This window comes from Amphiprion ocellaris, chromosome 12 (genome assembly GCF_022539595.1).
Source record: "Amphiprion ocellaris isolate individual 3 ecotype Okinawa chromosome 12, ASM2253959v1, whole genome shotgun sequence".
Taxonomy (NCBI): Eukaryota; Metazoa; Chordata; class Actinopteri; family Pomacentridae; genus Amphiprion; species Amphiprion ocellaris.
The window spans coordinates 32,032,086-32,059,219 of record NC_072777.1 but is presented as its reverse complement, the minus strand read 5'-3'; the positions used below and the strand labels follow the sequence as shown (position 1 = coordinate 32,059,219).

General features: G+C 40.7%; 1 protein-coding gene across 1 annotated transcript in view; it reads left to right on the top strand.

Annotated features, from left to right (window-relative positions):
* Window positions 1–27,134, top strand: part of atad2b (ATPase family AAA domain containing 2B) — a 100,638-nt gene that overhangs the window by 28,101 nt on the left and 45,403 nt on the right. Inside the window, exons 21-24 of the mRNA XM_023277729.3 lie at window positions 5,773–5,966; window positions 6,051–6,210; window positions 8,541–8,663; window positions 12,531–12,659. Coding sequence (XP_023133497.1) covers window positions 5,773–5,966; window positions 6,051–6,210; window positions 8,541–8,663; window positions 12,531–12,659 — 606 coding nt within the window. The remainder of the gene's footprint in view (window positions 1–5,772; window positions 5,967–6,050; window positions 6,211–8,540; window positions 8,664–12,530; window positions 12,660–27,134) is intronic.

The window sequence follows — 27,134 nt, the reverse complement described above, 5'->3', positions numbered from 1 at the left end:
AACTATAGTAAACAATAGTTGCCTTATTTTCTGGTTTGTATTTTCGTGTTTACTTCAGTTTCTTTACTGTAACAACAGTGGAGTCCAGTCCCATCCTTGTAAAGTGTTTTGTGGCAGTAGTGAAGTTGATTTTTACAGGTCAGGATTCACTTGCTAATCAAGCAGCTCAGTTACAGCTGAGCAGGTTAACCCTCTGAACCCTCTGAACCCTGAGCTGTCTCTGGGTGTTCATTTGCTCCTGTCACATTGTTTCTCACTGTGGACTCATTTTTCACTGCAACATAAAGTCCTGCAGCTCTATAGAAACAGAACAATCATGACTAGAAGGAGAGAGAACTTAAAAATATTCATTGTGCAGTATACCGAAAGACATTTTTGGTTTATCAAATGCCATAAAGCATGAAACTACAAAAAGCGGCAATTGATTTGGTGGCTCGACATACTATAGCAACTTTATAAATTAGATTTTTAATCTCCTTCCATACTTGTCTCCCATCTGCTGTGTGTAAATACATCCTGAAGTTCAGCAGAAAAACATCCCAGAGTTTTTGTGACGTGACTTTTGGTGGCAGCTGAGTGATTTATGGCTTCATGGTTGTGCTGAAAAGTAGTAAAGTTTTTGTTTGAGCAACATGTCAAATTTTACAAGTTCAATGATAGGCGCAAAGTTGAAAATGCAATGGTTCTTTCTGTCTGTACAGTTTCTGGGTCAAATAAATAATGTCATTTTGCCTTCTTTTTTAATTTTAAGATAACCTACCTTTCAAAGCCGTGTACCAGTTAGAGAATTAGCTGAGAATAATGCTACATTCACAATTTATAGACAAATGCATTAAGAGATGGGAAGACATGCAGGCATTTAACTTGCATGGCAGAGACGGATACCAGTAGATATTTGATATACACTACCAGTCAAAAGTTTCGACACAACTTCCCATTTAATGTTTTTCCTTTATTTACATGACTATTTACATTGTAGATTCTCACTGAAGGCATCAAAACTATGAATGAACACATGGAATTATGTAGTAAAGAAAAAAGTGTGAAATAAGTCAAAACATGTTTCATATTTTAGATTCTTCAAAGTAGCCACCCTTTACTTTGATTACAGTTTTGCACACTCTTGGCATTCTCTCATTGAATGTATGTTTGCAATGCATTGTTCTTTTGTAACTAGCATGAATGAAATTTCAACTAATAAACAAAAGTGAACATATCTTTTTTTAATGATTCCTTTTAAAATGAGAATTTCGGAACCGGTTTCCAACCATATCAGAAGGTCAATTAATTGCCTAATTTGTCCCCAGTGGGGCAATTGGTTATGCAGCAGTGGGATGCAGAAGTTTAGCAAACAAAACATGATGCACATAAATGCAACTTTAAGACCGAAAAGATACTCGGTTGAAACATTCTGCAAATAGCTGCATTTTCCTCCTGGAGTTTAGGAAGGAGCTGGCAGAGGGTATAAAGGAGTGTTTGAATCTACTGGCTTTAGCTAGTGGAAGTCTGAAGAGGGTACCAGATGTCAGAAGCTGAGACTGTTGATGTAAAGGATGGAAACAATCAAACAGGATGGATTCTGCTTTCTTATAGAACCGTTTGTTGTGAGGATCCTGCAGGATTTCCTGCTGTTATGTCCCAGCTCGGCTAAGGTAAAGGGAAGCGAAATAACGGCAGCTGTGTTTGATTTGGTAAAGTTATTTATTGCTTAGTAATATAATTAACAAACAAAGGAGGCGAAGCTGCAAAGCACAACAGGGCCTGTGGGTGATGCTAAATCAATGAAAGAAATAAAGTCAAAAGAGGTCTGTGCTGTGGCAGTAATTTCGCAGCAGATATTAACTGCCTTATTGAGAACGTTTTTGTCTTTGACCTTGAGAGATTGATACCAGCAGATGAAGTAAGAAAGTCTGCTCAGACTCAATAAAAGATCAATAAAACATTGTCATTGGGGTCCTGTCATCCTGGAACTTCCTGAGACAAGAGATGCTGCTGTTTTTCTTTGTTGTACACCATGTCAGTATTACTCTCAAATGTCAGTTTGTCTAGTATAGTTCCCAAATACTTGTAGAACAGTTTCTATATTCTGGCCATCAATCACTGTAATGTCAGGAGGAGGGTGAGAAAATCAATGTACATGTCCTTCAGCACTAAAAACTATTCAGGAGGGCAGTTTATAAAATAGTCAACAACAGGACCGTGGGAAGTTTCCTTAATATTTTAACACTCTGCATCTTCTTCTTCAAGACATGGGGGTTGTCATTCATGTAGCAGCAGCAGTCATTAGTGTACAGTAGAGGAAAGAGGATACATCCTTGGGGAGAGTTAGTGGATGTCAGCTTGGAAAACAGACCATTTACTCTCACTTTTAGCATCCTGCATGTGAGGAAATCTCGTCGACAATAAGTGTCAGTGAACTTTTGAACTGACAGATGTGGCTGTATGCTGTTGAAAGCTGATGAAAAGTCCACAGATGTTAATCCAGGCTGTTTTTAAGAGCTTAGGGATGCTCTTTTGGCTCTATATGCAGATTACAAGAAGACGCTCAGCGTCATTCTGTAGTTTGTGTTTGGTGACTTCCTTCTGCTGCTATTGAACATGGTAGATGATACTGTAATAAGTATGCATGCACAACAGAGGATTTTAAAATGCACAGGCCTTTACAGAAGGAGGAATGAGTATGACCCTCTGGAGAGGGTGTCATTTCTCATTGATTGGCTGGAGGGGCACTGAAGGCTCCACAGATACATGTATTATCACAATATCATCCATCATGCTCAGTAACAGGAGAATCTGGCCATGTCTCAGCTCAGGCATGAAATAGAACTCAATCACATCATGTAAATGAGGCATATTTTGCCATACATCTGTTCTCTGCACCTAAATCAAACATGAGTTACGTGTTCTAACAAAATAAAAAGCATATTGCTTCACATGAGAAAAGTTTTTTGTTTGTAATTTGAAAGTATCTTGTTTAAAGTCTGCAGATTCTCAGTCAACCAGGTCAGCGTAATCCTGGGAGCTTCAGTAGAAAGAAACTGGACTTCTCCTTTAGGTTTTTGAAGATGTTTCACTTCTTATCCAGGAGGCTTCTTAAATTCCAACTGAAGTCTTGGAAGAGAGGTAAAATGTCTACAAGAGTATACAAAGGAAATCCAGCTGCTTTTCACTGAAGCTTCTAGGATTATCTTGTTGCAGCATCATGTTATAACGCGATACAGACCAGTTTTTCTTTTTCTGGTGTCGTAGCAAAACACTGCCCCATGAAGTCATTCAGAAACGTGGGAATTTGGTTTTAGTAACATGTACTACAGTGAATTATTTCCACTGTTAACTGACAGACTGACAGATTAAAAACACCACTAAATATGGAGCACAGTGGGTGAGCATTAAACCTTCAGCATTATCAGAGCCAGAGCTTGTTCTACTTTTTATGATTTTTTAAAAGCATTCACCAGAGTGTGAAGATTAAAAGCAGCAGACAGATGACTGGATTTAAGTTTTTTTTTTGTTTTTTTTTTTAAGTAGCTGCTTCATTGTTAAATCATGTGCATCAAATCTGTAGTCGAGCTTTTGTGCCAGAAGTCCACCTGATTTGAACATCTAATGCAAATCTTCTTTAATTATATCAGTTAGAGCAACTATTGTGATACTGTCCCTGACTGAACTCAAATTATTATTACTTAGATTAGTTTAGAGCTCATAATTTGCTTTCCAGTCTTCTTTAAGCTCTGGGAAATGTCCCTGTTTTCTTTTTTATTCTATTGCTGTTGGAGTAGATTTTAACTGTCTTCCTTGTGTCCGAAAGTTCATCACTGTCAGATTTCAGTTAACTCCTCCCAGCCTTGCAGTCACTTTCCGTGCTGTATGATGGAACCAGATACAGACAATTGTGATCCGTAGAGCCCAGCGGGGGGAAGTGGAATCGATTTATGGATGTTTTTAAGAGAGCTATAACACCAGCCAAGTATGTTGTCTTTCCTGGTGGGACAAGACACATGCTGGTAAAAGCCTCTGAGGGTTTTCTCAGTGAGCAGTGATTGAAGTTTCCCAAAATTAGATTTGGAGCGTCTGGAGATAGAAACTGAGGTCCCTGCACAGTTTGAGGAATTCGCTCAGAGGTGTCATTCTTGATCATGACTAATGCCAAGTTGATGGGACAAAAGGGATGCGAGATGCCGGCGTATGCCCTCCTCGTCTCGTCTTGCTTGCTTTGCTATTAGGTGCTCTCGTGTAGCCGCTACCTTCCATGGTCAGAAACAGTTTCTTCAGGCTTACAGAAATCAAGGTTTGTTGATGTTTGAGCAGAAAAGCCCCAGTTGTACTGAATATTGTTTGGTTCAGGTGCAGTGAGCCACCAGTACCACCAGTATAAAGCGATGTAAGCCCAGTTCAGCACGTTACAACCCAAATGCAGGGGAACCTGGACACAACGTGTGTTTTCCCATTCTTCCCACTCCCAAGAAATACCTGCTACACAATATGAATCACTGTTCAGTTTTATTCTACTTCAGTTGTTAGCAATGGGCAAAAAAAATAAATAAACCAAAAATTCGGCATCCTCCTTAAATTCCCCAATAATGAAAACAAAGGTTAAACAAATGACAGGCTTCAACAGGAGAAGAAACGGGTGGAAACTAAAAGGGCTTCTCACTCCTACTCAGCTGCTAAGTGCTCATTATATACAAGTGCTATTTACAATTATTCACAAAATCAGAAATAAACAAGCTGAACAAATCTGTCTTTAACAAATTCTTCAACTGAGAGTTCAAAATAGCTCTTCCAGAACCGGTCTGCTTATATGGAAATTCACAAGAACACACAGAGTTATTGTGTGCTTGAGTGGTGGTTGGGAGTTTTAGAGACGTGAAAGAGAAAGGAGGAGACCGATTTCAGTTTCAAAAGGCTGCTGTTATTTACTGGTCCTATCCTGGAGCTGGAACCCCCCCAGGTTAAGGGTCAGGGTCACTGTGACCTCTAGTCCGTCTCATTTTTGTGATACAATATATCGTAATTACCTGGAGGGTATTTCATCACTTTTTCATTAAATCTGGCTCAAACATCGATTTGGACTGCGTTGAGCCAAAACGAGTTTGGTGGTCAAAGGTTATAAGTCACCCTGACCTCACAGAACCCATTTTTGGCCATATCTTAAAAATTCACACCAATTATTACAAAATGATTGCAACATAGGAAAAAATATGAGGTAGTGGTGACATTTTATACCCAAAAGGTTGAAGACCAACTTCACTGTGGCATCATAATGTTCCACAAAAAACACGTGTCTGGCTGATAACTCAGGAGCAGAAAGAGAAATTTTAACCACGTTTCGCATTTGGTCGGATATTGAATTGGTGATTCTAATCTTTGGTGCACACCTTGAAACTGTGATGATTATCCAGTTCTGCAGTGCAACTGGGTTGAAGATGTCCACATTTTAGAATCTGCAGCTTATATGCAGCAATGTCCATATTTAAAGTATCGTCTACTGTCATAGCTGTAACTTTGTGTTCAATTAACACCTTTATTTACAGACATGTATGACAGACATGTATCTAAACTGCAACATGACTGATCAGCAGAGGCGTAAACTGTGATGCTTTGATGTGTAGCTATAGGCAAACCACAAGATACTTGCCGTTCAAACTGTGGGAGTGTTTTTTTTTCTAAAACAGAAACGCTGTTAAATTTTAAAATCGTGCCTATAGATGGAAGCTGCATGAACCTTTATAGCTTAGCGTAATGTTCGCGTTTCTGGTTCTCCCCCCACAGAGAGGTGTGAAGAGGTGCTGCCGGTAGCGGAGGCTCCGGGCCCCAGAGTCCTATCAGCAGAGGAACAGCGCCGCCTGGCTGAACAGGAGGAAAACACATTACGGGAGCTCAGGCTCTTTCTCAGGGACGTGACCAAGCGCCTGGCCACTGACAAACGTTTTAACATCTTCAGCAAGCCAGTCGACATTGAGGAGGTAAAGGGAAATGGATTCGTGACATCCCTGATATCTCATTCACAGTTTATCAATATTGAAGTGAGCTTTGTGTTCGTGTGTCAGGTGTCAGACTACCTGGAGGTGATCAGGCAGCCCATGGACCTATCCACTGTCATGACAAAGATTGACACCTACAAGTACTTGACAGTCAAGGACTTTCTGTTGGACATTGACCTCATCTGCAGTAATGCTTTAGAATATAATCCGGACAAGGATCCTGGAGGTGAGGATCAAAATGCTTTCTCATATATGCATTCCCATGAAAACACACACACATATATACATGCAAGCAACAGTACTAACTGTACACTAAATGTATGAAATGCATTAAAGGCATGTGTATACAGTTAAGCTTGACAACAGGCAGCATTGTGGTTTTTGTCAACCATCTGAACTTCAAGCAGTTTCTGGGTTGTTTCACATTTTTACTCATTTTTCACTCCAGTATAAAGACCTGCACCTCTGTTAGAAACAACACAACCATGACTAGAAATAGAGAATTGAAAAATGCATTTTGTTCAATATAACAAAGTTACAATGCCATCAATCTTAAAAAAACAAAGAAGAAAAAAGAACAAAACAAATGAGTCGACTTGGAGAGTCAAATGAAGTGCAGTACATACCGCCTGTACTGAAAATAGCATTGTAATTTGTGCTCTGTCGCTGCGGAGGGCTACATATGCATGAAAGTTTAATTGCATCTCTTGCAATTTGAAACGATTTTTTTAGCCCATCCTTGTTCTCATCTCAGCACCTTTCCATTCACTAGATATCGGCTTCATGATGAGTGCTGGAACACACCAACAGGGAAGGAACTTATTTGCAAATGCTTATACTCGATTGAGATTTCTTATTTTAATGTTTGCATGACAGGGAAAGACATAGACATGTGCATTCATTGTGTTTATTTTAAATACTTAAAACAAGAAATGGGCAAAAAGTTAAGGCGAGCTTGTTAAACAGAAGAAAAGAGTTTCTGCTACGAGATTCAAATCCTCAACATGACGTAATGTTTTGATGTTAACTGAAAGCTGTGCAAGTCGGTCTGCTTTAGACCATTTAACTAATATGACCGTTTTAATCCTCGCCTTCTGAGTTTAGCTGTTTCAGTTCGCTTGCAAGAATCGAGCTGTCTGATACTAATGGGAAGCAATTCTCTGCCCAAATGAATAAATCATATCTCTGTCTTTGCAGGGAAGGGCCTGGGTCATTTGTTGGAATGCAGGGTCTACAAATGATACACTAAAGGGGAAAAATGCAATTAGGCAGTTTAATAAAGAAGACTAACGAGGCCCTTTGCCTGCTCACCCAGCGCTTGGCCCAGGGAATAAGGCCCAGGCCCTATGCAATTATGCCACTGGGGAAGTTCCACACCAGTTCTCAGAGTGCTGGGAAACAACCTCATTATCCCTCAGTGGTCTGTTGCTGGTTGTCCTTCACGCTAACTTTATCGTGAAGTCCTCCATGTACAATCATGTTGGTTTCCTTGTCTTGGACCTTCCCACCTTGCTCAATAATTACTTTATGTTAAAAAGGGTGATATCTCTGTGCTCCACAACGTTGCTCTGTGTCACAAATGCTTCTTCGTTGCTTGAGGGAAATGGCGATAACAACCCTTTTACTATGAAGCAACAGTGTTGTATGTCAGTGCGTTCTTGTCTATTCTGGATGGGGAGGTTAGGCTGAGCCCATGAGGGTGCTGATGAGCTCTCAGCATCCCACCTGGCCTTTGACATCTCCTCCACTGATAGGCATTTTCTTCCCTTATAATGCACTTGCGTGTACACACACTCAGCCACACTGTCAATGGAAAAAGTGCACGCAACCACCCAAATTGCCTCCACTGCAATTAAGCAGCCATCTTCCAATTAGACAACGGAAGCTGGCAGATTGTGACCCCTCTGCCACTCTATGCCTGAACTGTTCTCCCACTGCCTGGCGTAATGAGAGACGGCCTGTTTACAGTGGCTATGCTTTCAGCCTGCCTCTGCACCACTGTCTTTATTTTCCCTCCATGGATGCAGGGGAAAAAGTAGGATTTAATGATGCCATGCTACATCTGAGGAGGGAAGAGGCACAGGAGTAATAAAGGTGTAAGGAGTGCGAGGGATAATGAGTGTGCAGTTTAAAAATATTTCACTTTGCATGTGTATGTGCCTGCATGTATGCACGCACATTTTGTCTTAAATGTTTGAAGTAGTGATCTCGACGCTTTCATGCGTGTCTGAGTTTTGCCCGCTAACATTTCTCACCAAAGCCAGCGCAATCCTTTTGTAGAAACTGTGAGAAAACACTACAATCCCGTTTCTCACAGCGAAGTAAGGGTGGGCTTGCCATTGACTCTTTGTCTTACATGCATGATAGGGGTCTGGAGAGAACATAACCTAATGGTGTAAGGCAAAGAAATCTAAAAATGCCATGGCAGAGATACTGATAGATTCGTGTAACATTCAGGGCATATCCTTGAGCATACATGCCCACACATATACCCAGAAAGCCATTTTTTCTTACGAGTGTTGTGACCTTATTTTTCACTGTCTCCTCTTTTCTCAGACAAGGTGATCAGGCACCGAGCGTGCAGTTTAAAGGACACAGCTCATGCTATATTTGCTGCCGAGCTGGACCCCGAGTTCGACCGCATGTGTGAAGAGATCAAGGAGGCGCGCAGAAAAAGAGGTACAAACTTATTTTTAACACACTGCAGCAAAATTGAAACATGGAAAAATCTGCAGGCCCAAACACCCTAAATTAGCACTTTGCCGCTTATTAAAAAGCTCAGTTTTGCAAGTTGATAAACTTTAGTAACTAGTTAGTGGACACCAAATTGTACATTTGGTCTGTGCTGCTTGTTTCTGTGCAGAAATAGTGATTTTATTGTTGGTTCAGCAGACTAATAACACCCATTAAAAGTAGAATTTGCTTATCTAGCATTATAAATTTATTTGAATAATGAGTCTCAGCTAGTCCATGTTGGCTGCGTGGTACCCAGCCTGGTCTCTCTCCTCGTGTCTCTTTTGTCTTTGATCAATTATTTCAGAGACTTGAAACCTGGTTTTAAGGGAAGAAAAACTGCAGGGCAACCCAGTAGTACTTGATTGAGCATTCAGTTTTTAGTGCAGAGTATGTGGCGCAGAAAGGAGTGACGCCCGAGGCTCCAGTGTTTCAGACACTACCTTCTGTGCTAGCTGTCTGCCTGACGCTCTGTATTTGTACTCTCACCAAACAGCCCCAAGCAGTGCTGAGTGGACGTAGGGTAAATCTAAATGAGGCTTATGCACATAGAAGCACACATACAGTGCAGTGAAACGCTACGCTTAAGCTGAGTATTGACTTTTATGTAAGTTGTCAAATATTAAGCACAAAAGCATATATAATCTTATGCAAATAGTCCTGTTGGTTTACTTGCCCACATGGGAATAGGCTCGTGAACGTATTTCCTTACATCGAGCACAGTGGCTGTGTTACACTGCCCTTACCTACCCAAGCAAATAGTAGTCACTAAACGACAGCATTTATTAGTATTTAGATCTGTCTGTGAACTGACCTGCACAAAGCATGTCTGTATGTGCCCCTACAAGAATACATTTTAAAAAAACTACATAAAGAATGAAAATTGCACCTTTCTTTGTTTATATTTGACCATCATCCCCTTCAAAATAGTCTTCTTGTGCAGTGATCCACTGCTCCCAGTTCTCCTGCAACACTGCAACGCTTCTGGAGGTCCTGTTCTATAAACATTTCAACCACCATTTATGATGATCAATCAATCTTCTAAACTCACTCAGTATAGTTTTGGGGGTTTAGTTTTTAGTTTAGTCTGTTCTGTGAGTTTCTTCATTTGGGGAAGAGGAAGAAGTCGCAAGAGCCAAATCTAGTAAGTAGGGGGTAGGGATGTTGATGGTTAGTAGTTAATTGATTAATTGCCATAAATAATTTGATCAGTTAAAAAAATAGTAACCAGTGTGACAGAAGACAAAGGACATGTCTAATTAGGTCTAGCACCTGGTTTAGTTATCTGTAGTGACTCGAGAAGGCAGTCACTCGGACTACCAGCACTTCTTGGGATTGTGGGAATTTTGCAAGTAAGGGACCACCATGAGAAAGTGTTTTGTGATGTTTAGTGCCGACAGCCCAAAACTCACATTTCGTAGGTTAGGTGCTGATGGTGGCTGATGGTGTACATTAATACAGTACTCCATGTCACATAGCATAAGCTGTTGGAGCAGCATAAATCAGTCAGTGGCTTGAGTTAATTTTGCGTTATCAGTAAATTAATTATTTAAGAACTGAAGATTGTGTCATTGTTGCCAGAAAAACATGCATATTCTCCATGCTGTGACCCGGCACACAACACATTGGAGCACTATCACACTTTAACCCCTAGCCATGAATGTTCTTCCTCTGACGCCTCAGAACGTAATGATAGAACTCTGTCTTGACAATCCGTCCCAGGGAGACAGTTTCACGATGTACAACCATTTGAATAAGAAAGTAACCACATGGTGCGCTCCAGACCAGATGTGATATGTCCAATTTTGGAAAGTGTGGGTTCTTTGACTGTTAAAAGCTGTTTCTTCTCTTGGCTATAGCCCCAGACTCATGAATCTGGATGCTGACTGACACAGAAGGTGATAGCACGGTGTCACATGTAGGACCAGTTACAGTTACTGCTTGCAGAAGTAGCACACGTGTGACCATGGTTCAATCAGTGTACACTCATAATAAACAATTCCAGAAATTTGGATCACATCACATATTAAATCAGCAAGAAGTCTAACCACAGCTCTATGTGTGTCTCGTCTGGCTTATGTAAACAAAACTGTTAGTTCCAAGTAGAAACCCCAGGAAATTTTCTCTGTCTCTATCATTAAAAGTGATGTGACAGTCACGCACTCCCCCTTTTTTGTCCTGGCTTATCCTGATTTTTGTTCTGGTTACATTTTTTTATGAATGTTTGACAGCTAAAGTACAAGCACAAAAAGATTCGAATTCTCTTTTGGAACAAGGACCTATTGACATTTTACTGAGGTCACAGAGTCCTGACTCTTCCATGTCAAGCAGGAAACTTCATCAAAGAGAAGCCAGTTTTCTGAAGTCACCCTGTTGCTTTTGATTTCCTCTTTTAGCAACTAAAAGCACAGGATGCTAAATGAATATTGCAGGAGCAGAAGTCAACTGCCTGAGAGAAGGAATACAGCGGTATAAATATTTCATCTTCCAGTCAAGGTCCTGCTATAAAGCTATCAATTAGTCCAGCGCTGCATGATGCCCAGTTGCAGCAGTGTTCCGAACTCACAGTGCATCTTCTAGATTTTTCTCCTCTGCGACAAGATGAAAGGAGCTGTGATTAATTTGGTTAAAAGCTCCGATATCACTTGATGTCAGAGTTGAAATGTCTCATTTTCAGGGGGCTTGTGTGTCTCCATCCTCCAGTTCTGTTTTCCAGTCCTGTCACACTCAAAATGAAACATGAAACCATTGCAAATTCTATCTTTGCAGTTACTACATTAAGGGCTATAGCCTCGGGTTGACTGGTGGTCGATATGCTTTCATCCAACTGTTCCCATTGGTTGGTCAATCACTGGTTTTACTGTCATGAGGAGAAAAGCACTACATCAATAGCCTTCTAGGACTGGTCAATTCTTTTTGGTGGCAGGAGGAACAGACTGCTTGTGAACACTCCTGCATTTTCACAGCTTTGACCTAATGCAGACTGCCAGGTTTAACTTACTTAACTTTTACTGAACATTTCGTCAAAGTCAGCACCAAACTAACTGACACCATGTCAAAGAAGTCAATGGTTAAAATGGTCCAAAAAGTTGAGTGTGAAGTTTGAAAACTCTGCCACCAACATGACGGATAATCTAAAAAGAGCAAATAATTTATCTGTTCATATTTCTCAATGCGAGAGTTCAACTTCCAGGAATCATATGAATCCAGACAGGGGTAGGCTGGTCTGCTCCAAGCCTGCTGTTGTCATTTCAGTATAAAATAACAAGGTTAAAGTGATTTAATGTGCTGCAAATAGTAGCTTTTTAGGTTTATTTATAATTCATTTAGGCCAATAAGGCTAGCAGCACACCAGAGTGCACTCAGTGAACTGTGGCCCATTTAGTTCATCTACAGATAACGTGCAGATTCTTTTTCCTCTGTGACCATTGCATTGGTTGGAGAATAGATAGGATTTCAGTCCACCAAGATTTTCTTTGGGTCCCGACAGCCCTATTTATTTTAATACCTGTGCTGAGTGACACACAGTTGCACTTCACTCAGCATCTTTTGCCTGTCAGATCGCATTTTTTTTCCAGTGTCTGTCACAGCACCTTCCTAGTCTTTTGGCATTTTCTGCACACGTCCACACACACACACACACACACACACACACACACACACACACACACACACACACATTAACAGTCTGTCTTGCCAGCAGTGTGTTTTTAGAAGTGTTTTTCGCATCGACACACACAGAATTGCACATGCACACAAAGCGAAAAAGTGCATTGTTCATTGTCAGTAACTGATCCTCTGTGGGCACCGCAGACCTCCAGACGCCGGCTCAGCTGACTGCAGCTCCGGGCGCTGTGGCAACCAGAAAGCACCACAGTGCAGGAGAGGAGCAGCCCAGGAGCAGCACTCAGGGCGAGGCCACTGACAAACAGTGCACCACTAGTGAGTATACCGTCTCTCAGACTACACATCTACTGCTACATGATCTGAACAAGGTGATCATGCATATCTACCTCACATGCCCTCCATACTTCACATTCACACCTTATAGGACTAATTAAACACAAGTGGTGATGAGTCCACTGCCCAAGCAGGAGATGCACTCGTCTCAAATCAGTGCAAAATAACTTATCTCCAAACACGTAACACTTTTACCTCTCTGCTTGACTCTCGCACACTCAAAACTTTCACTCTGTCTTACTCTGCGTGTTTTTTTCAGTTTCTGGCGCACCAGCAAGCAGCTGTGTTGTATTACAACAGCATACCAGATATATGCGATGCCACGCACCTGCCTACTCACACACACACACACACACACACACACACACACACACACACACACACACACACACAGATACATTTCTCAGCAGCGAAGAAGCAACACAGTGAGCGGCCTCATTAGCAAGGCTGCTCGCTCCTAACCACTCAGAACATGACCACACCACAGAGCAATTACATGCCCACCTGTGGCAAACGGCAGGTGCCTAAGGGTGAAGGGAGGGCCAGGAATGGGCAGGGGGGCAGACTAATGAGGCTGTTACCTGAACAAATCAGAGGTAAGCAGGGCTTGCATGCAATCTGAAAAAAAAATGCCCTCTAGCTTTCACCTGGACAAAGTAAGGAAAATGAAACAGGCTAGCAGAGGTGCCCTCAACAGTTATGAGGATGTGGCTAAGATGTACAAGGCTGTGGAGGTAAGCTGTGTGGCATGTCTGGTGATCTATCTTTAGACAGGAAAAAAGATTCAGGGCTCTTCTTTGTCTCGGCAAGTTGAAGCCTTGGCAAGGTGAAGAAAAGGAATCAGCGGTAGCAGTGAGCCTTATTGATTAAAATGGCCAGCTTGTTGATGTTCGGATTCATTTTCTGTGCATCTCTGTGTTCCAACAGACCGACACTAGGTGGTGCTTGTCTCTCATGAGAGTGTCCCTAATGGAAACCCTGCTGTGTGGGTAAACTATTTCTCCTCCAAGGGAGATGGTGCCCTCTTGAGAGAGGAGGGCCTCTGTTTGCCACCATAAATACTGTTAAGACTTGAGCCCACTGCAATTCATCACGCCCTGCTAAGCCAGGAAAAACCTGTTACACAGTAGGGAGGGAATATGTAGACATTATCGATTTTCCCCCGAAAATATTTCAGTCAGGAGTAAACTAATGAAGCCTCGATGGAAGACTGTAACATAACTCTCGAACCAGTGAACCGTCTCTGATTTAGTGCCTTTTGTATTTTATTGTATCCCATAATACTGTGTAGGTGTTTCGTGTATGCCATCAGTGCATATCAATTAGTGTGGAAATGACGAGTCATTTACAATACAGATTAATTTATATGCCATTAACCCTGTAAAGCCCACGTATAGAAAACAAAGGTGCATTTTTTCACCTCTCAGATGTTGTTGTCAGATGCTTAAATTAGGGTTTCCAATTTTTTTAGTATATTGTGTGAAATCACATCGAGGAAATTATATTATAGTGCTATGTTTGCACTAGTTGAAAGCCTGTTTTCTGTTTTTCTTCTCACATTATCTGAACAAATGTACTGAATGGTAAGGGTTCATTTGCAGGGTTGATTGTCTGTCTGGATGCTTATCAGTATATGGTCTACTTCTATCTATAAAATGTATGAATTCTGCCTCAGTCTCAATGTTCAGCCACGTCCCAAAGACGGTTCTTCTCCTGTTAAAAGTGTCAGAGTTGATTTCGTCTCAAAACCACTCTCCATTTGGGATAGCAATCATATTGTGCTCATTAGAACCTATTTCTGTCTAATGCAACAAGCAGAAAGCTCAAGATTAGTTGAATATATGTTTTTAACTGAGAAGGAATAGATTTGGTGTCAAATACAGAGACTTTCAAGTACTGCAACAAGAATTTCTATATTAAGTTAAACAGTTGTGGTCTAAATACATACTTGGCAATTATATTCTACCGTTATTCCACTGTATTGTCCTATATTCTACTGTTTTGACTACCACTCCTACCCAGATATGTATAATTGCAGCACAGACAAAACAAGTAGAAACAAGGTTCTCTGCTCATCTTCGAGGAAAAAATGCAGCTGAAGCAGGTGCTTCTTAGCTCAAGGACAGCAAATTTTCCAGAGTACAAAAAGAGGCTGGAGCACACTGATGAACTTGCGGCCTTTTGTTAGTGCAAAGTAGCATTTCAACATAACTATCTTTGTCACAGTCAAAATGGACAAAGAGACGAGGCAAACAGATGTATTCAACCGAATACTTGGATAATTGGCCAAGCAGGGTTTCACCTCTATTGGATGCAAACTCCAAGGCTGGGAGTATCCACACTCACAACACAATGCTAAAAAGAACGAGGTCTTGGAAAGCTGGACATAGAAGTATAAACTTAAACTCAAATTTAATAATTTGATGGATATATTCCACGCTAAATATAAATCTACACCTTCTGGACATTCTAACAGTCACAAAAATCATCATTTAAGTTGTTTTATTCAGTTAAAAAAATGACATATCCAGCCATTGAAACAAAGTTGGTAAGTTGTGAGCTAATGGCCTGATAGCTGTACCTATAAACACATCTGTTATCCTAAACAACTATACCCATTCTGTGTATCTGTAGAGTTTTTTTCTGTCTGCAAGTCTGTAATATCTGCACTTACAGGGTTAAACCTATTAAAAAGCTACGTAATCCAACCTATTCATGGACATATCTGTGACAGTGTGTAACAAATAAATCCAAAGTAAAAGAAGAGCACTATTAATTAATCCACCTGGACCTCTTGTCGTCTTCTTTTTATTTAAAGGTGACAGCTAACAGTGAGCCCGTACGCGCTGCTTTTACCTGCAGTCTTTATCTCCAAAGCCAAATGTCGCAGATGCGGACCACCAATTTAGAAGCTCTTGGGAGAGTCGTTATCAGCCTCCACCAGAGGTTTAATTAATTAGGCTAACTCAGGTGATTAATTTGTGACATCGGCTGCCAGTTCTCACCTGGAACACCTCAGCAAGGCAGCTATTAGGCTAATTGATCACAGAGTCAGTTATGTTTTTGAGATGTGACACGATGTCGGATGAGATGCCAGTCTGTCAACTGTTTGTGGAAATGCTCCCGCCGCTGCCGGGTCATTCCAGGGTTGTCGGCTTTTCCCTTTTCCTCCTGCGGAAGGTCAGGATACTTGAAGGTTAAAGTTATCCTAGATCATTACCTGCAGGGTAAAGGGAGAGAGGGGAGGAAGGCTATCTGGCGCTGTTTTGGTATCTGCAGCTCTATAGGGCTTTTATCTGGGCCACGTCTCCCCCCTCTTCTCTCCTTCCATCCCTCTTTTTCCATTTGCCTGGAGCTGAGAATTGCCTCTGACATTCAGATATAAAGAGTGGTGGATGTGGGGATGAGATGCGCTATTTGGAAGCATGGAGAAAGTTATGTGGGAGGCTTTTTTTAGAGGCGGGTATTTCAGAAACCAGGTGTTAAAAGCTGCAGATGAGCCCAGTTGTTGAGATGTAGATGGTCGGGGCAGCTGCTTCCAGGTCGCTGAGGGTTGGCGAGATGGGAGACCTCGCTGCCGTTAATGCACAGGAAAACAGGAATTAGAATGAATGGACAGCCCTGTCATCTTTCTCTGCTCTTTCTCAGCCCTTCTTCATTCTTCTACCCTCCCCCAACTCTCTCCTGCCACTCCATCCCTGGAGGAACAGAACAACTCAAGGCCCATTACCTGGGCCACGGGCCTGGGTTCATCCATAGTGCATCGCCACATAGATCTGGTTCATATAAAGTGCCTTCCTTTCATTCATAATTGAGCTCTCTCAGTTTTCCCCTCATTCACAGATAAATATTTCTCAGGCTAGATCAGCAGGTTTTTTCAGTGATAAGACACGTTGATTGATTTGTTAACTAAATATAAATTTTTGATTATTCTCTTGCTTTCAGTTTCAAGTAGTTTGCTTCATTCTCACTTTGGCAAAAACCTCCAACAGTGTTTTATTTTTTCTTTCTTTTTGGCACAGTTCATCAGTGTTTTTCCATTGCCACTTAAAGGAGATTGTCCTTATTCAACTGTTGAACTGTTTGTGGAAGAAAAGAATAATGGTGCAGATTCTGCATAATGTGTCCTCCGCGTCACTCAATACCATGCCCAAGGCAACAGCCACCATTCTGCATTCATGTAAGATGGAACACTGCTGTGTGTTGCTTCTCCCCCTGCCTTGTATCTCACGTCGCAGTAAACAGACAGCTCCTCTCCCCCATTGCCAATGTCAATCCATCATAAGACCTTGATGGGATATTTAAAGTCATAATAAACACTATTTTTTACCCCAGGCTGGTGTAGTTACTGCGTAAAAAGGATGGCCTGGATTTTCTTTGCTCAGGACAAAAGGACAACAGACACACAGCTTGTGATGTGCTGTGATGGTCACAGTGCACAAGGAAATAGGTTAATAGAAAAGCGCTTTTTCTTTCTGTTCGTTTAAGGAACACAAAGGAGGCAATTTTACTAATTAGATTTTCTCATCTGTGCCTTTTCTATTTACTTTGACACAGCACCTGCTACATGTGCGAAAGGAAGAAACTTAACCTTGAAGCCTTTGTGTTTTGAATGCTGGCTGATGTCTGTAACATTTCCCTTTGTCTAACCTGCAGCAGCTATAAACCTGTTATTACTGTTCCTGCTTTTGTAAACTTCTACTCAGCCTGTGCTGAATTGACTCGGTATTTCAGTGAATTTCATTTAAATATGGGTCAGAGATAAAGTTATATTAATACATTATTGAACAATACTGAATAAAAGATGCAAATATAGTTTTGTTTTTTTTTTTACATACTTTGTAACAAATACATAGCTAATAGTTAGGAAGAATTCCTTGTAGGTAACCTGGATGTGATGTAAGTCCAGTGACCTCTTGTTTTGGGAAGTAAGCAACTCTCTCTTTGTTAAATGTATGTGAGAAGTAATGTTAGCAGCATGTAGTTGTAGCTACCTTTAAGTGCATGCTGACAGTAGTGGTCAAGTTACTATAATCAGTCATAAACTGTCTAAATAGGCCCTTTTATAAAATTGGGGCAGGGCAAATTAGGTAATAGCAGGCTGCTATGTCTAAGTAATTAACCCTCTTCACCTCAAAACCCACCGGCCGGTTTGAAAAGCATGTTATCTTTGAAAAATCGCCAAAATTAAACCAATTATCAGAGACAGACACTGTACAAACAGAAAGAATTGTCAGATTTTTGACTTTCTGAAAGTCCTTGAACTACTTGTCGGTGATGTGCTCCTCTGCTGGAAAACTTAACCAAACTGAAGCTTAAAATCAGAATCACTTTATGCTACACATATCCTTTAAAATGTACCATTTTGCATTAGGTTTTGTCGAAAACAAAAAAAATCTGTGCTCCTTGGTTCAACTGTGAAGCTGTAACTGATTCTGCTGCGACCTGCAGTAACAAAACATAAATCCAGGAACTTTTCGGCTGAACTGCGGGCAGTGTTTACACAGAGCAGAGTGCAGACGGGTACAGAAACAAATCAACAAAGTAAGCTGTAAAATATCTACAGTATGCATGCACCATGTTTTAATGACGAGACCTGTGGACGCAGTTTTTCCTAATTTTTTTTTGTTGTTGTACTGAGTCTGCTCTACTTCTAGCCATGATTGTGCTTTTTTCCATAGAGGTGCAGGACTTCGCATTACAGTGAAAAATTATCCCACAATGAGGAAAAACATGACAGGATCATAAAAACACCCAGAAGCTGCTTGTGATTTTATGGGTTAATGGGAAACGCTGTGACATGTAAACACCAGATTAGCCCAAAAAATGCCACAAGTGGTTTTCATCTTTTAACTTCATACACACGTAGAACAAAACAAAATATTTTACGTAGCCACTCGCTGCCTGTAAAACAGCACCACTCCTCCCTGACTCACTTGTACACAGTCTTTCAAGGTACTTGGCAGATAAGTTGTTTCAGGCAAGTTGGAGAAGTTGCCACAGTTGTTCTGTGGATTTATTCTGTCTCCGTATCTGTTGCCTCTGCTTCACATAATCCCAGACTGACTTGATGATGTTGAGATCAGAGCTCGATTAAGTCCATGTGATGTGATACTTGGACTCTGTGCTTCTAGTGGCTTAAGGTTGTTGTTTATGTCTCTGGCTGTATGCTGGGAGGGTTCTAATGCTGCAGAACAAATTATCAGACTGATCAACTGCCTTCCTCATTATATCACATGATAAGAATCTAAACATCTAAGGGGCCTAGTGCACAGTAGTGTGTGCTTTTGCACTAATCGATCTCTGTATTCAGATTGGCTCATTTATATTCAGTAATGGTTTATATCAGATGTAGTAAATTGCACAGCTCCTTTTCCACTGCCTGTACCACGAACCCTTCTGAACGGCATCCGGCACAGACCAGAGGTGATGAATCATCTTGTTCTGTTGATACAATATTTCCTCAGCTTCTTAAGGGCTGACATTAAAACATACTAGTGGCCAACAATGCAAAACAAAGAACCTTGCCTGCAGCTGAGATGACGTTATTATTACTTATTAGAGCTGGACACTGATTCTCCTCAAGGTACTCCTCGGCTACCAGGCAAAAGCAATCTTGACTTGCACACTCTGACACCCCGTGGTGCTCACTTAATAAAATCCATGCAATGCATGCAAAGCCCTGAGCATAAGCTGCCATTTTGTGGGCACAGATGCCTCTTGGATCATTGTGGCACCAAGCGTGAAATGAATGTAAAATCATCTGTGATGCCTCTTGCTTCCATTTATTGTTTTGGGGTGCAGATGAGCTGACATCAGTGTTAGTGTCTTTGAAGATTCATTCTGTGTATGTGGATCTTTTCACTCCCAGCGTACCACCACGCGTAGTCGTGCTGCGTACTAAGTGTGCACAATTTACAAGGTTGGGTGATGATCCTCTTCACAGGGTTTTAATGTCTGTTTTTTATTTCCATGCAATGCAGATAACCATATATATTATTGTAAACAGCTTATACTTCTGCCTGGGAGAAATGAGCTTGGAGAGTTGCAGTGGAATGATTGAGCGTCGCTGCTCAGTGCCTCTGTGCATGCCCAATGACTACAAGCTGTGCTGCCTGAGGATGTTAGAAAGGTGATGGGAAAGGAGAGAGGGAGGCTTTTGAATGCTAGACAGAAAGTGTTATAATGCTGACAATGCCCAATTATGATTTATGGTTATTGCCTTCTCAGAAGCCAGGCTTAGTGTTCTACAGACAGATTAGGGCAAGGGTGAGCATTTAAAATACTGCCAGTGCGTAGGTGTCCATATTGCACAGTGTTTTTTCATAGTAATTTATTATTTTAATGCTGTTCTGTCTCATTCTAATGTGAAATGCTTTGTGAAGCTCAACAGCTTTTGTACAGCATATAAACTGTGACATTTCTGCTGATAGACTGCTTCATCAAATGACTGGACCTCTTTGTTTTGGTATTTTGTTTTCTTTTGAGGAATATCTTTCCATCATTCAGAGGCTTTCTGCGTCTAATAGACAGGTCTGGATTTTCACAAAGGATCGGCTGGCCTGCCATTCCAATTAAAGTGGATCTGGAGCTGTGCTTTCTGTGATAAAGGGGGTCTTCTTTTTTTCCTCGGTCTCTCTGCAACACTAAAGAGAAGCCCAGCATCCCAGAATTCAGCCTGTACTACAGACAGAAAATTATACAAGGCCTCCTGGGCTTTTACTCTCATTGTTTTTACCATAGTGCAGTCGATTAGTCAATTTCAGTAAACATCAGAAGCTAGTAAGCGGCAAGCAGCCTAATGGGGTGCATTCCCTCCCTCTGCTTGGTTCTGATAAGTTGTAATTGACTGGAACAATTGCACAAACATGATGCATTAGTGCTTGATTAGTTGGAATGACTTATGGATTTGCTGGTGAGACCCAAATTGTCTTTTGGACTTTATGCACTACTCAAACCCATCTTGATGGAAAGTGAACTGGTATCTGTTTTCCCATTATGCTCCACCTTTTTATAATGAGGCCACCTTGTGCATTATGGTTTGCACCTGAAGGCAGTGGTGCTGGGAAGAAGATTCAGGAAGATTTAAAATATATCACCCCATGTTACTGCTGCAGACACCACACTGGCAGCTATGCTATTTTTTCTTTGTTCGTGTACATATACTTCAGAAATGGTGGTTTTAGTTGTTATTGGCACTGATACTGACATATATTCTGTCCCAGAATAATAAATGAGCTGATAGCTGCGGTGGAGATGAACATTTCTAAACATAAAATTACCTGTGCGCGCTCACATCTCAGGGGACTCTTTAAGAGATGAGTCACATTGGACCGCCGTAAGAGCAGGAATGTGCACGGACAGGGTTTTTAATTACATCAAATTACTCCTAGAATTGCACTTATCTAGGCTAATCACCACATCTTCATTAAACCCGGAGATGAGATGCTTTTTTTCAACACATAGCCGCCCAATTTCCAGCTAACCACTCATTATAACGTGTCATCAGAGTCAAGTGCAGTTGGGCAACTTATCGGCTCCCTGGTGCATAAGTTAGACCTGTAAATTGTTCATTATTATTTATCAAAGTCTCTTATCGGTGGTGCTTTGGTTGCTTGTGGTCCCATGTTCATTCGGTGGTAACAAATTTCATTAAGAGCCTTTAATTGCTTTATGAACCAGTTGTTCTCCTTTTGTTGTGGCATCATCACAAAATTTAGTGTGGCTGTAAATCTTCACAGACATTGAGTTTTGTTTCTGTTTTGATGAAGAACATCGTTTGTTAAAGCTGATGTCTGGTTTGAACAGATAGGAAAGCCAATAAATCTAGACATGTATGACCAGTTGAATGCCACCACTAACTACTGTACATCATCAAAAATTAAATATACAGAATATACTTAATATATGAACAGAAATGATAGTTCTGATTAAATACTAAGGTTTGCATATCAGACAGAATGTTTTTTCTTTGCTATGAAACAGTTGTGAAATGTAACTGCAATGCAAATGTGCATAGAACTTCCCTTGCACTACAAAGTTTCCCAAAAAGTTATAAATGAAGAAAGCAATGAATACAGAAAATTTCCTGTCATCTGGTTATTTCTGAAACGTTTCTATATTTTTTCAGTGATATTGTAGAAAGTGAAAAATGAGCTTGTTGTATTATGCTTGAGTCTGTGAAGTACAATATTTTTCAAGGTTCAATTTTGTGAAAACCGATCTTTTTTTTTGCCTTAACTTGTCCATATTGTATTTTAAGAATCCATCCATCCATCCATCCATCCATCCATCCATCCATCCATCCATCCATCCATCCATCCATCCATCCATCCATCCATCCATCCATCCATCCATCCATCCATCCATCCATCCATCCATCCATCCATCCATCCACCGACTGCTTAATCCTCATTAGGGTCGCGTGGGGCTGGAGTCTATCCCAGCTGACTTAGGGTGAAGGCAGGGCACACCCTGGACAAGTCGCCAGTCTGTCACAGGGCTACACATAGAGACAAACAATCACACTCACACCTACGGACAATATAGAATCACCAATTAACCTCAGCATGTCTTTGGACTGTGGGAGGAAGCTGGAGAACCTGGAGAAAACCCACACATGCACAGGGAGAACATGCAAAATGCATGCAGAAAGATCCCGGGCCCCGGCCGGGACGCGAACCGGAGATCTTCTAGCTGTGAGGTGACAGTCTTAACCACTGAATCACTGTGCAGCCCCAATTTATACATGTTTGACCGATTTACTGTAATGTTTGAAGTTGCTATTGGGTAGTGTAGAGTAGTTTTACAGTGTCTGAACAAAGTTGTCCCCAAGCTGGTCCATAGATCTGTACATTCTAAATGGGGCCACAGTGTGAAGTGTACACTACATCTAAGCCATTTTAAGGCAGAAAGGGATTATTTTCATGGAAAAAATTAAATATGCAAATTTAATACATTTAGATGAGATTTGGGGGTTTAATCAATGATCAGTGAGGGATTTTTACTTTTCTTCTTAATAAAGGTTTAATTTAGGAGCAGCTGAACACCACCATTTTTAACAGAGGTAGTTTTTAACACGGGAGCAAGCTAGAGCAAGAACAACTAAACACAACTGAGAGTTTAGATGAAGTGGTGGGGCGTGAATGCATAGGAAGAACCAACAGCAAATGCAGAAATGTCAGTGTAACCAGAGCTAACAGATAAGTGGATCAGGAACACAGTACAACATGAACTGCCAACACAAAGCCAGACTTAAATAGTGCTAGATTACTTATATACATATCTTGAAAAGATATGAACATTTTTGCTAGATTGCTTGTATACATCGATAAAATAAGAACATTTTTTGCTAGGAATAAATCTATTGTTTTGTTTTGGTGTCAGGCACTGTTTTGGGCACTGCTGCAGCTAGAATTTATGCATCAACCTAACTAAATGTTCAGTCCTATCAATAGTAGTGTGTCAACATCTAAACTTAGTACCAGCCGCCCTATTGGATAGTTTGAATTGGGATTATCCTTACTTTAGACTCACTCTGGTGAAATTGTCTTTAGTTTGGAAAGATGTGACCATACAGCCAAACATATCCCATTTTTCTCTCAAGGAGACACAAAGTAAAGTGAGCTATTACCTTAATGAATGGAATTTTTAAATTTTTATCAGATGGTGATGGATAAGTTGTCTGTTAAATGGAAAACTCTGAGTGAGGCTGATTCATTTGGGATCGCAATATTTTCCAACTACAACTCAGATTTATTTTTTGATGATGTTTGTATAAGCAGGATATCATTGTTTTAACTCCTTAATATGACCATTGAAAGCTTTGTTGACAAGCTTAGTAGCATTAAAGATCCTGAGAATATTAGATTGGGATCAGAAGAGCTTCTGAGGAATTGACTTGATCATGTTGGGAAGCAGATGTTTGTTTAGCGTTACCCCTGAGGAACAGTTGATCTCTTGGACTGTTGAAGTTTCATAAAAAGTTAATGAATCTTTAAAGGGAAAAAAGATCCAGAAGGGTGCCTGTGCAGAGTGAAAAATCCTCAGGTAAACATTACTTAATTTAATATCCCTTTCTGCTGAGTTCTATTATCATGCAGCTGTCACGACCTGAATCCCCTGAACGGACTCACAGGGTGTCTAATTGGTATCTGATTTAATCAATTTAGCATGTGTAAGAGTTCCAACAACGTACAGTGGCTATCCTTCACAGTGAATGTGATATGCCTTCCGATCGTGGCTTTTGTCAGACGGTCAGCAGAGTGTAACCAAGCAAAGCAGTATCATTATATCCAGCAGTAACTGAACTATTAAGTCCCTGTGTAGGCCCTTTGGGTTGTATGATTGGTTATTTTAATTTGGTTTTACTCGTTAAAATAATATAATTCAGGGACTTCATCACTTTCACCAATAAAATTGCAAGGTTAGGATGTAAGAAAATGGCATGCTGCCCAAATTAAACTATAAATGAAGTGTTTGCAGTTTAATAACCTCAAACTGCATTTGGCAACAAACCTGAAATGTCCACCATACCATTTTCAACATATGGAATCAATACAGGGTTTATTTGTGCATTACAGATAGTAATTATTAGGGCCGTGGCCAAACAAAGAATATCTTGGTCGAGCAAATTTATACGAACCCTTCTACCAGTTCACTGGTTGTTAGAAAAAAGTCTGCATGTTATCTGTAGATGAATTAAATGGACCACAGTTCACTCTACATGTCAGCCTTATTAGCTTCAATGAATGATAAACATTAAAAGCTACTATTTGCACCATATTGAATCATTCAGCCTGGTTGTTTTATACTAAACTAACAGGCTTGGAGCAGAGCAGTGTGTACCTTCCCATACTCATTTGATTTCTGAAAATAGAACTGTTTCTAATGGTGATCCAGAACAAGAACTATTGAGGGTTGCATTGCAGACAAGTTATCCTACTGTTTTCAATGATCTGCCATGCTGCTTGTTGAGCTGTGATGTACAAAACTGTTGCTTACAAAGTTTACACTCAAAATTTTGGCCACAAAATGCAGCCAAACAGACAACTCCTTTGACTTAGTGTCAATTAGTTAAGAGCTGACGCTGAATACACTAAAATGCTAATGTTAGACTTAGCAGTCTTCATTGGGTTAGGCCAGTTCACATGTGGTTTGTGCCTCTTGCTGCAAAAAATAATGGATTAATCCTGGAAGGCTGTTGAAGTAGCACTTCTGTCTTCATGAACACCGGTGATTGTCTGACCAGTGAGAATTGGGACGGATTTGAGCATACTGACCAACCAAGCGACTAGTTGATGTGAGATTACAGCCCTACTAATTGTATTGCTTACTGCTGCTCTAAACACCTGCATTTTAATGAGATAAAGCTGCTACACAAAAGCAGGAAGGATGAGGGAGACATTATGGTTTATTCATCTTTCACATTAATACTCGTCTCGGATAGTGATTGTTCATGGTGTTTATTGTCATCATTACATTTTATAGACTAGCTGGCTGTTGAACATCTTGTCAGAGCACTCTTGCCAGGTGCACATATTCTCTCCTCTCCACAAGGAATATGATGACCCGCATATCAGCCAAAATGAGCCGACCGGCGCAGGTCTTTTTTTGCCTTACATCATGTGTGTATTCATGTTTTTGGTCCGTGTGACAGACATTTTCCCCCAGAACACTTTCATGCCTTGCCTTGTATGTACGTGTGTGCGTAGGCTGATATCTTCAACAGTTCTTGGAGCTGCTGGTGCATTAGGGCATATCTGTCTTCTGTGAAGAGGGCACCACAGGCGCCGTCATCCCACTGGCCATTTACTGAGCAGCAGAGAGGAGAAGAATGGAAAAAGATAGATGCACTGACTGTATTATGTCCTCAGTTCCTCTATCTTGCGACTGTATTTCTTCTTTGTAGTAGTGTGGATATGCACTCAGTACACAGCCACATCTTCAGTCCATGTGACAACATTTCATAGTCCATAGTTCTTTTTTAGGTTTGAAATCCGAGAGGAAGACAGGAATGCTCAAAGTTGGTCTTTTTGTTTAGACTTGTAAATGAAGTTTGAATTATTAAACATTCACAGTGATTTTGGTCTTACATGACAGGACTTGCAGATGGGAATTGCAGTGTGTCTGAACATGAGATGGTTTAGTAACATTATGATTTAATGGAATCACTCTTTTTGCAGCTGGGGGAAATGTGGTCCTGGTGGTAGCACTATGGAGTCTCTCTGTCGCTGTGATGTTGCCAGGCAACATGCTGAGTTGTTCGAAAGTCACTTTTCCTGCCAGAAAAACACTTAAAGCATGTAACTTAACATAAAGGAAGAAGGTTCTACAGTTCTGTGGGAATTGAGTCCAGAGGAAACAACATATTACTTGTTAGTGAGTTTTCTAGATGCTTGTAGGCAGAGTTTTGTTACCTTTGGGGAAAAGCTGAGGCTAACTGTCTATCCCTAGTGGTCTTGATTTTCTTGCTTACTCTTGGCAATAAAGTAAATAGGTTTATTTCTCCAAAATGTTGAACCATTGTGTTAAAACGTTGCGGTGTGGCTGTGCAGATCCTCATATGAGAAAAAGAAACGAGGCAAATGAAGATGGGAAATGGAAAGGTGGTGACAGAGCAATTGAAGGAAGTGACTGATCTCCTTAATTTCAAGAAGCAAGGATGGGATCATTTATTGAGCTGGACATTTCATTAAGTGTCAGTGCACAGTGTCACATCTGGTGACAAACAGCTGTCTTCCTTTCATGACCTAGAGACCCCGAGGCACTGCTTCACCATGACAGCCTTTCTGGCGCTCTTTGTCTTCTGTGGTGTTTTCCATCCTTGTGTTTGCTTTTCTCTCCTTCTTTTGCATATTTTCTTACTCTATAGTTCAAACAGCCAACGCAAATGTAATACTTGCTCTTGCAAAGTTACAAGTGGAGTCAGTGGGGAAAAAACGTCAGTGCTTACAATCTGAGAACTCCACGTAACATTAAAACCCCCTGAATAACATTGTGCAATTCCCTTCATGTTCTGCCAAAAACAGCTCTGACCCATCGAGGCCTGGACTCCAGAACACCACTGCAGGTCTCCTGTGATCAGTAGCAGATTGTTAAAGAGCCCATATTATGCTTTTTGGGTGGCATGTAAAAGATCTGCAAACTTGCAAAGCTGGCCTTGTTGAATATCAGTTAAACTTTTTCCAGATCATTTGTATCATTATTTTTTTCTTTAAAAAAAGATTTCTGATCAAATCAATTAATTCACAAAAGTGCAGCTTTGGCACTCATGCAGTTTCCTTTCTATATCTGTATCCAGTACTGTATGGAAATGAGCTGGTTGGCGACACATTGTGAGTAACAGCCTATAAACCCTGAAAGATACACGTTGAAAAGTTTTTAATTCCACATATGTCCAAACATAGAAAGCAAAGACATTTCAGTTGAGTTTTGTTTTGGAGTTTGTGCTATTTC